The following is a 13,184-nucleotide window of genomic DNA, read 5'->3' as shown; positions in this document are numbered from 1 at the left end:
AAAGTGTAGTTTTCATAAGAACACGTGCATTACCTATTATTTTTCTTTTAAAATCAGACTTTAATTTTTTTTTAAAAATCTATGGGTCTGAGAAAAATATTGTTTACATAAAAGTTGTTTGAAATCATGCAGAGTATCTGCAAAAGTAAAAATTATAATTTTAATTCCCATACAGTGGGAGAAAATCAAGAAAAACCTCTGAACAAGAAAACGCCATTTTCTCAAAATGCATGAAAAATTTCATATTTTTTATTTTTGCACTAGATGCCTTTTTTAAGCCTCAAACGAAAAGTATTTTACATATTTTTTCAAAAAACGAATAGGAAAAAAGTTATCGACATTTTTCGGTTTTTGGCCAAAACTGGCCAAAAATTTGAAAATTTTAAAAAATCGCCCAAATCCAAAAATTTTTTTTGCTACATATTGCCCATAAAAATCCAATCAAAAAACTCTTATATCAAAATTCTCTATTTCCGATAGAAAAGCTAAAAAAAAATAAAAAGTATAATTTCCATAAGAGCACATGCATTATAGAAATTTTAAGGGGTACACCCATGGTATTTGTTTCAAAATCACATTTTATTTTTTTACAAAAAATCTATGGGTCTTAGAAAAATATTGCTTATATAAAAGTTGTTTGGACTCATACAGAGTATCTTTTGAAGTAAAAATTATAATTTTATCTCCCATACAGTGGGAGAAAATCAAGAAAAACTTCAAAACTAAAAAACTCAATTTTCTCAAAATCTATGGGAAATTTGAGAATTTTTATTTTTGCAATAGATGCTCCCTTTAAGGGCAAAATTAAAAGTAATTTAGGCATTTTTTCGAAAAACGACCAATAAAGGAGTTATTGGCATTTTTCTGTTTTTGATCAAAACTGGTCAAAAATTTCAAAATTTAAAAAAATTAGCCAAATCCAAAATTTTTTTTTGCTACATATTGGTCATAAAAATCCAATCAAAAAACTCTAATAACAAAACTCTCTATCTCCCATACGAAAGCTATAAAAAAATTAAAAAGCCAATTTCAGAAGATCCTTGGTCATGTGTGTCCTTCACTTGTAATTGCTCGCCTTTACTCGACTCTTTAATACTCTTATTTAACATTGTAATTATATATTAAGACGTCAACCGATTTACTTATTCCCAACCCTCTTTATCCTGGATATTCTCGAAAGAAAAACAAGTTTTCCGACCTGGAGGGACCATAAAACCGGGCGCTTATCCCTTGTCCCTGTTAAAAACGAGAGCGTGACTACGAGCTCGGCAAACGGCCCTTTGGGGAGCCCTAAAGACGTTTTTCCTCAAGTAAGATCGATAATTTTATACAAATAGTCTCGCTCTGACATTACAAACTTTATTTGGGAATTCGTGGTACACATCGCTTTGAATATAAGCTAATAAGACTGTTTTAATAATTTTTGATAAAACAGCAGGGAAATTACGTATCGGGTTTTAGGCATAATTCAGCTCCTCTCTATGGTTAAATCAGTCGAATTAAGTGAACTTACCTTAATGGAAAGTGACTTAGTTTAGAGGCTATTGCTTGCCAAAAGTACTCGACTGATTTATGTGATAATTTAAATCATAAATAACCCGAAAAGTGACGATGCATTGGGCCAAGGTCAAGGGAACATCCGTTGATTTTTTATCTTGTTTAGGCCCGTTTATCTCGTGACGTAATTTTTTTAATAAAAAATGACTTATATAAAAAAGAAAGCCTCATGTACGTAGAACATACGTCATTAAGCCGTCAGGTCATAAGTCAAACCGTTTAGGTTCCAGAACCGTTTTAGTACCCCAAGGTACCGAGCGAAATTTTGAAAAGTTCATTGCACGAAAAGGCCGACTTGTCGGGGGTTGATCCGGAAAACCGCCCTTTCAGACGTTCTTTGCGTCAAGGGCTTTTGGGCCTGTAAGTTTCAAACTACGCAAACGGATTCTAATTAAAAAAGAAAAAAAAACAGTTATTTGCATATGATACTACGATTATTATTTGCCAAACTCATTAAATGCGTGTATAGTTAGGGTGACAAACAGTTAAATACCAAATTAAACAAATTTATTTATTACACTTTATTGTTCCAATAAAGGATCAAATACTTTACGTAAAACGTACGTCTCTGGATCGTAGGTGTACACGGGTGCCCTAATCGGTTCCACATCTTCATACTTCAACTTAACAGCAAGCGACATCCTTGAATCGTCATTGTTTGAGGCATAATAAACCTTCTGCAGCAAACCGCTTGGATGGTAAATGTAATAATGTCCATTAACCAGTTTTCCACTGTGCCCCTCACCACCCCCCACCGCATCGACACTTTCCGAATTTCCCTCGGTCGTAATGGAAATTTCAGTGGTAGTGGTCAATGAAGAAGGTTCCTCTTGTGGAGCGGGGGGAGGTCCATAACTGGGTGCTGGAGGAGGAGGTCCATAGCTTGCCGGTGGTGCGGGAGGAGTTCCATTGAGGTCCATGGAAGGTTTCCATTGAGCGGGGGCAACTTCTTGACGTTGGGCGAATCTTGGACTTGATCTCCACCTGACTGGTTCCGCGGAACTTATCACTAAAGACATTGAGAGCGAAATAATTAGCTTGTGCATGGTTCTCATGATACTACTACTAAATTATTCCTTCAGCTTATATATATATATATATATTTTCAATTTTGGGTAATGGCCTTAACATGCATATAAGGAGCTAGAAAATTCGGCAAATAATTCACACTCGTTAGGAATATTAATTAGTATTTGTTTATTAAATGTAATTTGTAGCTCTTACTCAGTTGATCTCGTTATATTTCAGGCCTTTGAAGTGTCGTGGAAGGGAGAGGGTCGACATATGCAACTCGAGTGCACTCGAAATTAGCTGGGGCGGTAAGTGGGTAGTCAATATGGGTCTTAAGTGAAAAAAGGCGTTTTTTATTAAAACTAGGATATCTTTTAAAAAAAATTCATATTTCTGTAAATATTGCTTGAATTAATTTAGACTTTTAATAAGATTTATACTGCACTCTTTTCTTAATAAAACACTTTTACTTTCATGGAAATTCCTCCATTAGTTTCTGAGATATGAGACTTTGAAGAAAGTCAGTCTGCTTCTAATATTAATGAAGGAATATAATAGAAGTTGATATTATGCCATCAGTATACTATACAGAAATTTAATATAGTTTGATATATAAATATTTAGTAAAAAAACAGTGCTAATTAATTATAAATTATAAACAAAAAACAGTGATTTTGCAGAAGAATTTATTACTGGGTAAGTGTGTGGGGTGGGTGGGGGGTGTACGGGTAGTATTTTTTAAAAACGGCTTTTTTGTAAAAGACAAAAGGCATTTTTTAACGAAACTACCCTTAGCCCCCCACCCACCCACACATTTACCCAGTATTAAATTCTTCTGCAAAATCACTGTTTTTTGTTTATAATTTTTAATTTATTAATAAACTTTTTTTACTAAACATTTATATATAAAATTTAAATAAACGAAATAATCCAAACAAAAAATTATGACCCAATAAATATTATTTAAATTTAACAATAATTTTATATATATATAATAAATACAAAACAGTGTTAATAAATTAAAAATTATAAACAAAAAACAGTGATTTTTTAAAAGAATTTCTTACTGGTAAAGTGTGTGTGGTGGGTGGGGAGCTAAGGGTAGTTTCGTTAAAAAATGCCTTTTGTCTTTTACAAAAAAAAACGTTTTTTAAAAATACTACCCGTACACCCCCCACCCACCCCACACACTTAACCAGTAAGAAATTCTTCTGCAAAATCAGTGTTTTTTGTCTATAATTTTTAATTTATTAACACTGTTTTTGTACTAAATATTTATATATAAAATTTAAATAAACGAAATAACTTAGAACAACAAAAACTATGATTTAGTATATATTATTTAAATTTGATATGATTTTGATATATAAATATTATATACAAAACAGCGTTAATAAATTAAAAATTATAAACAAAAAACAGTGATTTTGCAGAAGAATTTCTTACTGGGTAAGTGTGTGGGGTGGGTGGGGGGTGTACGGGTAGTATTTTTAAAAAACGTTTTTTTTTGTAAAAGACAAAAGGCATTTTTTAACGAAACTACCCTTAGCCCCCCACCCACCCCACACATTTACCCAGTATTAAATTCTTCCGCAAAATCACTGTTTTTTGTTTATAATTTTTAATTAATTAACACTGTTTTGTATTTATTATTTATATATAAAATTATTGTTAAATTTAAATAATATTTATTGGGTCATAATTTTTATTATATGTTATTTCATTAATGTAAACTTTTTCTATAAATATTTAGTACAAAAATAGTGTTAATATAAATTAAGGATTATGGATGAAAAAAGGGTGATTTTTAAAAAAATTCTTACTGGTAAATTGTGTGGGGTGGGTGGGGAGTGTACGGGTATTGTTTTCGAAAAACGGTTTTTGTTGTAAAAAACAAAAAGCATTTTTTAACAGAACTACCCTTAGCCCCCCACCCACCCCATACACTTAACCAGTCAGAAATTCTTCTGCAAAATCCCTTTTTTTGAGTTTATAATTTTTAATTAATTAACATTGTTTGTGTATTAATTATTTATATATAAAATTTAAATAGATGAAATAATCCAGAAGAAAAATTATGACCCAATAAATATTATCTAAATTTAACAATAATTTTTTATATAAACATTAAATACAAAACAGTGCTAATAAATTAAAAATTATAGACAAAAAAAACAGTGATTTTGCAGAAGATTTTCTTATTGGTTAAGAGTGTGGGGTGGGTTGGGGGTCAAGGGTAATGCTATTGAAAAACGTTTTTTTTTGCAAAGTATAATATAAAATAACATAAATTTCAGATAATTTTATGTAAGCTAAATAAGTGAATTATTTAATAAAATATTAAATTTGTATTTTTGTAAATTTGTTTCTATAAAATTTTTTATTTATATACACAGCATGAAAAACTTTGTATACTTTTTATCTAATTAATCTTCTTCATTGGTATTTGTTTTAATTTACTTAAATAGTTTATGAAAATATTTAATTTGTAGAATTAGGTAGTTAAAAATACCCAAATTATAATTAATTCTTGCACCCCACCCACCCCACACTGTTTACCATTAAGAAATTCTTCTGCAAAATCTCTGTTTTTTGTTTATAATTTTTAATTTATTAGCACTGTTTTGTATTTAATGTTTATATAAAAAATTATTGTTAAATTTAGATAATATTTATTGGGTCATAATTTTTCTTCTGGATTATTTCATTTATTTAAATTTTATAGATAAATATTTAATACAAAAACAGTGTTAATAAATTAAAAATTATAAACTCAAAAAAAGGGATTTTGCAGAAGAATTTTTTACTGGTTAAGTGTGTGGGGTGGGTGGGGGGCTAAGGGTAGTTTTGTTAAAAAATGCCTTTTGTCTTTTATAAAAAAAAAACCGTTTTTCAAAAAAATTCTTTCGTACACCCCCCGCCCACCCCACACACTTAACCAGTAAGAAACTCTTCTGCGAAATCACTGTTTTTGTATTAAATATTTATATATAAAATTTAAATAAACGTAATAATCCAGAAGAAAAATTATGACCTAATAAATATTATTTAAATTTAACAATAATTTTTTATATAAACATTAAATACAAAACAGTGCTAATAAATTAAAAATTATAACCAAAAAACAGAGATTTTGCAGAAGAATTTCTCACTGGGTAAATGTGCGGGGTGGGTGGGGGGGCAAGGGTAAAATTACCAAAAAAAAATTTTTTTTTGCAAAAAATAACTGATTTAGAAGAAATTAACAATAGTTTGTAAAAAAATTAAAAATTAATGATTCATTAACTAGTCCGGATATATCCCGAAATAGACCACATTAAATATAAATGAAATTTTCCCAATAAAACCTCGTACGAAATCTCCGCTAAACCCGGAGGCACATAAGTCTAATTTCGACACATTAAACGCGATAAATTTCGCAGAAAGTCCAATAAATAAAATCAAATCCAATCGGTAAATTGGTTCTAACAGTTTCGGCGTGTATCAACTGGAACTTGACGTAAACATTAATCTGCTGCCGGATCGCTCTAATTCGACGGAAGCAATTTGTGCTAGAAATTGAAAAAAAAGGGCCGCACACAAACGTGTTAAATCAGAAAAGAAATCAATCTATCATAATTTTGAAGATAACCCAAATAAAGACAGAAACGTCCGCGTTTCTTATATAGAACAAAATCAGTTTTATTAAGGTTCCTAAACCCATTGCCCTCCATTTAATTTTTTTTTATAATGAAATGCATCATCGATGATATACTGTTGGACAAACTCGGGTCAAGCGTGCGATTCTTGTTAGCGTGACCCAACTCTTTTTTATTTATTTCATGCTCGAAGCATTTGAGTGGGTCACATTCGTATTATTACCGTCGCTTACTCGATCATCAATTACGTTCACCTTTTTCCGCGCACAATATGGACGGAACTCAAAGTGGCACGATTTACACTTCTCCCTGGATGATTTATTAAGCGCCTTATGACGGGCGAATTCTTGATTAGTTTGATTTATTGTTATCGCCTTATGTAACCTGGGAAAGAACGGGATTTTGCCGTTTCCAGGTCGACCTAAATTTCAATAGCTTGGAAAAAATACTTTTCGTGCCCGAATGGTACCTAAACCTCATTCGGACTTTTGTGCCTCTTGAATCTGTTACCCTTAAAAATTTCAACCCTTTTGCTCATTGCCTTCTCGAGATATCGTGAACGAACTAATTTTGTTACATTGTTCAGCTTTAAGGGCTTATAAGTCGACGCCTAAAGGAACAATTAGCAAAATTTTAATGCTAGTGGATACCTGCATGTGTTGCCAACTCTCCTTATTCCACTGGATAAGAAACCTCTTTTTGTAAATTATTCTCATGTATAACACGCATAGGTTCAATATTTCTCATTAGGCAACTCGTTAAAAATGTTTGCCCCAGTGAGGAGTGTATTTTAACGGGAATCCAGGAACAATTAGGGACTTACTTACGGGAAATATTCCATTGATTTTGTACGGGATAAATGAAGTTAGACTTGGATACAAGAATTCTCGACTGAGGTGTCATTTGTATTCGTTACACCCTTAAGTGTCGGGATATCTTCCCACTTAATCTGGATTAGGGCACAGGGGTTGCCGAGATAACCCGATTTCATTGTCGTGGCTTCCATAGGAATGGGGATGTTATGAAACACAGCGAAATCGTCTTTTTATAAGAACTTTTGTTTTGTTTGCACCTCACCCCATAAAGTGCAAAAGGGTTACATTTCAAGGTGGTCACTCACTTCAAAGGTCTAAATCTCGAAAACTAGTCAAGGGATTTGCATGAAATTAAAAGTATGATGTTAGGGAAGGAAGGTACTAAAAATTTTATTAAAAGTCTAAATTTGTCCGGACACTGTTTTTGAAAATATTGATTTTTTTATGCGAGGGTCTCCTAGGAGGACGTTTGGCCTTAAAGGTGATCAGTCACTTCAAAGTCCGAAATCTCAAAAACTAGTCGAGGGATTGGCATGAAACTAAAAGCGTAATATTAATTGAGGAATTTACTAGTAGTCTAAATTAGTTCAAACAATATTTACAGAAATATGAGTTTTTTTATGTAGCGATCTCATAGCACAAACACTGATTTTGCAGGGGAATTCCTTACTGGTTAAGTGTGTGGGGTGGGTGGGGGGCTAAGGGTAGTTTTGTTCAAAAATGCTTTTTGTCTTTAAAAAAAAACCGTTTTTCGAAAAAACTACCCGTACACCCGCCACCCACCCCGCACAATTTACCAGTAAAAAATTCTTTTAAAAAATCACCCTTTTTTCGTCCATAATACTTAATTTATTAACATTGTTTTAATGAAATAATTCAGACAAAAAATTAGGACCCAATAAATATTATTTAAATTTAATAATAATTTTATATATAAATATTAAATACAAAACAGTGTTAATAAATAAAAAATTATAAACAAAAATCAGTGATTTTGCAGAAGAATTTCTTACTGAATAAATGTGTGGGGTGGGCGGGGGGCTAAGGGTAATTTTATTAAAAAATGCTTTTTGCCTTTTACAAAAAAAAACGTTTTTCAAAAAAACCACCCATACACCCCCCACCCACCCCACATACTTACCCAGTAAGAAATTCTTCTGCAAAATCGGTGTTTTTGGTCTATAATTTTTAATTTATTAACACTGTTTTTGTATTTAATATTAATATATAAAATAATTATCAAATTTAAATAATATTTATTGGGTCATAATTTTTCTTCTGGATTATTTCGTTTATTTAAATTTTATATATATAAATATTTACTAAAAAAACAGTGTTAATTAATTAAAAATTATATACAAAAAACAGTGATTTTGCAGAAGAATTTTTTACTGGGTAAGTATGTGGGGTGGGTGGGGGGTGTATGGGTGGTTTTTTTGAAAAACGGTTTTTTTTTGTAAAAGACAAAAGACATTTTTTAACAAAACTACCCTTAGCCCCCCACCCACCCCACACACTTAACCAGTAAGAAATTCTTTTGCAAAATCACTGTTTTTTGTTTATAATTTTTAATTTATTAATACTGTTTTTTTATTAAATATTTATATATAAAATTTAAATAAATTAAATAACCCAGAAGAAGAAAAACCATGATTTTGTATATATTATTTACATTTAATAATAATTAGATAAATAAATATTTCATACAAAAAACAGTGATTTTGCAGAACAATTAATTACTGGGTGAGTGTGTGGGGTGGGTGGGGGGTGTATGGGTGGTTTTTTTCAAACATTCAACTGAATATTCAGAAATGTATTTTGTATAAATTTTGTCTCTCTTGAAAAATCGACTCTCTTTATCTACACCAATAATTTGTTTGTCTTAATATTTGAAGGTTACGTTTATTGATAACCCGCACACGTCGCAATCGATTACTTAGAAAAGGTCAACAATTAAATAGAATTATTAAGATATTTGATACTAAACAAGGTGTTCCTTTAAGATAAACAATTAAAATATAAATATAAATAATTTATTATTATTAATATATAAACCTCATAAATCGGAACTTTTATTTTAGCAAAAAAAATCGACATTTTTGTCTTCACTGGCACAATTTTCACATCAAACTGTCATAAACCAATTTCCTTTTTGTTTATTTTCTCCCCATATACTCACCGGGAAAATCGAGTAAAACAACGTAAGAAAGCGCACTTTAATATAAAATCCTCGTGAGGGTCACAGTGAAACAACCAACAATAAACAAAAACACAAATTTATTATTAAAACAATTTTAAAGTTACTAATTTTATAATATAAATATTAAATACAAAAACAGTGTTAATTAAATAAAATTATAAACAAAAAACAGTGATTTTGCAGAAGAGTTCTTACTGGTTAGGTGTGTGGGGTGGGTGGGGGGCTAAGGGTAGTTTTATTAAAAAATGCCTTTTGTCTTTTACAAAAAAAAAAACGTTTTTCGAAAAGACTACCCGTACACCCCCCCACCCACCCCACACTCTTAACCAGTAAGAAATTCTTCTGCAAAATCACTGTTTTTTTTTGTCTATAATTTTTAATTTATTAACACTGTTTTTGTATTTTATATTTATATAAAAAATTATTGTTAAATTTAAATAATATGTATTGGGTCACAATTTTTCTTCTGGGTTATTTCGTTTATTTAAATTTTATATATAAATATTTAGTAAAAAAAACGGTGTTAATTAATTAAAAATTATAGACAAAAAACAGTGATTTTGCAGAAGAATTCTTACTGGTTAAGTGTGTGGGGTGGGTGGGGGGGCTAAGGGTAGTTTTGTTAAAAAATAGGTTTTTAGCTTTTACAAAAAAAACGTTTTTTAAAATACCACCCTTACACCCCCCACCCACCACACACACCTAACCAGTAAGAATTCTTCTGCAAAATCACTGTTTTTTTTCTATAATTTTTAAATAATTAACACTGTTTTGTATTTTATATTTATATATAAAAATATTGTTAAATTTAAATAATATTTATTGAGTCACAATTTTTCTTATGGGTTATTTTGCTAATGTAAACTTTTTCTTTAAATATTTAGTACAAAAACAGTGTTAATAAATTAAGGATTACTGATGAAAAAAGGGTGATTTTTAAAAGAATTTCTTACTGGTAAATTGTGTGGGGTGGGTGGGGGGTGTACGGGTAGTGTTTTCAAAAAATGTTTTTTTTTTAAAGACAAAAGGCAATTTTCAACAAAATTACTCTTAGCCCCCCACCCACCCCACACACTTAACTAGTAAGAATTCCTCTGCAAAATCACTGTTTGTACTATGAAACCACTGCATAAAAAAATCATATTTCAGTAAATATTGCTTGAATTAATTTAGACCTTTAACAAGGTTTATACTGCACTCTTTTCTTAATAAAATACTTTTACTTTCATGAAAATACCTCCGTTAGTTTTTGAGATATGAGACTTTGAAGTGAGTCATCACCTTCAAGACCAAACCTGTTCCTAATATTAATGAAGGAATAATTAGCAGTTGATATTATACCATCAGTATACTATACAGAAATTTAATAAAATTTTATATATAAATATTAAATACAAACAGTGTTAATAAATTAAAAATTATAAACAAAAAACAGTGATTTTGCAGAAGAATTTATTACTGGTTAAGTGTGTGGGGTGGGTGGGGGGCTAAGAGTAATTTTGTTGAAAATTGCTTTTTGTCTTTTACAAAAAAAAACCGTTTTTTAAAAATACCACCCTTACACCCCCCGCCCACCCCACACAGCTTACCAGTGAGAAATTTTTCTGCAAAATCACTGTTTTTTATCTATAATTTTTAATTTCCGGGAGTTTTACCTAAAGTTAAAGCATAAATAAATAAATGATTATACGACTCGGTTAATAAAGCGAGTGATTTTAATTTTAAAAAAAAAAAACGAGCAATTCTAGTCACAATCCATTATTTGATTAATATTTATAACCTGACACGCATGTTGTTTTTTTTTTCACAAATACTTATTTGACCTTCACGAAGTTCCTTCTAGGTCATAAACGCTATAAAAGCGCATTTCGCACCCGTTTCTTCACAGTCTTAAAATGTCGAAACTCTTGCTACCGTTGCTCGCTATCGCAGTGATAAAGGCCGAAGAACCAGGATACCGACCATCCGGATGGCGTCCTTCAGGACCTTCACTTGTTCTACCACAAACGGTTAATGGACAACAAGGCGCAAATCCCACTTCTGAAACGCCTATTGACATCAGAAGATTCGAAGGTCCTAATGAACCACCCAGGGACAGTATTCGGTTCAATTCCCAGTCAGAGGAAGAGAGTAAGAAACTGAACGTTTTGCAAATAGATCGGACCTATTCGAGTCCAAAAGACTCTTTGGTGGCACCTCTGAATGAACCTGCTGCCACCTATGGACCTCCTGAATCCACTACTACTGAAGCAGATTTTACTACAACAGATGTTTCTGCACAACAATCAGAAGAAAATGGAGTTTACTACGTTTATCATCCCAGTGGGTTGCTGCAGAGGGTTGCCTACAGTACAAAAGACGACCAGGCCAATATGGCCTTCAGTGCCCGATTGAAGTATGAAAATGTCGAACCGGTTAAGAGTCCCGTGTATACTTATGATCCCGAAACGTATGCCTTCAAACGTATTTATAAGTAACGTTAAAATTGTTTTAATTAATAATAAATTTGTGTTTTTGTTTATTGGTGGTTGTTTCACTGTTACCCCCCACGAGTTCTCGGTGAATATAGGGGGGGGGAAAATAAGCGAGAAGGAAAATTTATGACAGTTTAAATGTGAAAATTGTGCCAGTGAAGACTTTGACAGACAGATTTTGGACTTTGAACTATATTGGCAACTAATAAGCAGGGATTTTTAGGAGGTTATACATTACTTAAATTTTATATAAAAATATTTAGTACAAAAAACAGTCTTATTAGAATGGATATTATGAACGAAAAACAGTGATTTTTCAGAAGAATTTCTTACTGGTAAAGTGTGTGGGGTGGGTGGGGGGCTAAGGGTAGTTCTGTTAAAAAACGCCTTTTGTCTTTTACAAAAAAAAATCGTTTTTCCAAAAAACCCTATCCGTACACCCCTACCCCCCCCCCCCCACTCCACACACTTTACCAGTAAGAAATTCTTTTAAAAAATCACCTTTTTTTCATTCATTATCCTTAATTTATTTACATTGTTTTTGTATTAAATATTTATATATAAAATTTAAATAAACGAAATAACCTAGAAGAAAAATTATGACCCAATAAATATTATTTAAATTTTGATAATTATTTTATATATTAATATTAAATACAAAAACAGTGTTAATTAAATAAAATTATAGACAAAAAACAGTGATTTTGCAGAAGAAATTTCTTACTGGTTAAGTGTGTGGGGTGGGCGGGGGGGTGTAAGGGAGGTATTTTCGAAAATTGTTTTTTTTTTAAAGACAAAAAGCATTTTTTTAACAAAACTACCCTTAGCCCCCCACCCACACCCATACACTTAGCCAGTAAGAAATTCCTTTAAAAATCACCCTTTTTTCATCCATAATCCTTAATTAATTAACACTGTTTTTGTACTAAATATTTATAGAAAAAAGTTTACATTAAGCGAAATAAACCCATAAGAAAAATTATGACTCAATAAATATTATTTAAATTTAACAATAATTTTTATGTATAAATATTTAATACAAAAACAGTGTTAATTAATTAAAAATTATAAACAAAAAACAGTGATTTTGCAGAAGAATTCTTACTGGGTTAGGTGTGTGGGGTGGGTGGGGGGCTAAGGGTAGTTTCGTTAAAAATGCCTTTTGTCTTTTACAAAAAAAAAAACGTTTTTCAAAAATGCTACCCTTACACCCCCCACCCACCCCACACCACTTAACTAGTAAGAAATTCCTCTGCAAAATCAATGTTTTTTTGTTTAATAATTTTTAATTTATTAACATTGTTTTATATATAATAATTATATATCAAATTTAAATAAATGTAATAACCCAGAAGAAAAAAAAACTATAATTTTGTATATATTATTTACATTTTATAATAATTAGATATATAAATATTTCATACAAAAAACAGTGATTTTACAGAAGAATTTCGTACTGGTTAAGTGTGTGGGACTCTCACGAGATGTG

The 13,184-nt window shown here is 30.9% G+C and overlaps 1 protein-coding gene and 1 long non-coding RNA gene across 2 annotated transcripts; one reads left to right on the top strand and one right to left on the bottom strand.

Moving 5' to 3' along the window:
• The first annotated feature begins 1,768 nt into the window (after window positions 1-1,768).
• On the top strand, window positions 1,769-11,114 carry LOC126749578 (uncharacterized). Its single transcript, XR_007665156.1, has 3 exons — window positions 1,769-1,917; window positions 2,806-2,876; window positions 11,065-11,114. It is a non-coding gene; the product is annotated as an uncharacterized LOC126749578 (long non-coding RNA).
• Window positions 2,048-2,607, bottom strand: LOC126749577 (uncharacterized). The gene has a single exon (XM_050459289.1). It carries the CDS (start codon window positions 2,601-2,603, stop codon window positions 2,079-2,081), a length of 525 nt encoding a protein of 174 aa, XP_050315246.1. The 5' UTR covers window positions 2,604-2,607; the 3' UTR covers window positions 2,048-2,078.
• Window positions 11,115-13,184: the final 2,070 nt, after the last annotated feature.

Source organism: Anthonomus grandis, unplaced genomic scaffold (genome assembly GCF_022605725.1).
Source record: "Anthonomus grandis grandis unplaced genomic scaffold, icAntGran1.3 ctg00000334.1, whole genome shotgun sequence".
Classification (NCBI taxonomy): Eukaryota; Metazoa; Arthropoda; class Insecta; order Coleoptera; family Curculionidae; genus Anthonomus; species Anthonomus grandis.
The sequence above is the reverse complement of the archived record's forward strand: the minus strand, read 5'-3'. Positions and strand labels throughout refer to the sequence as shown.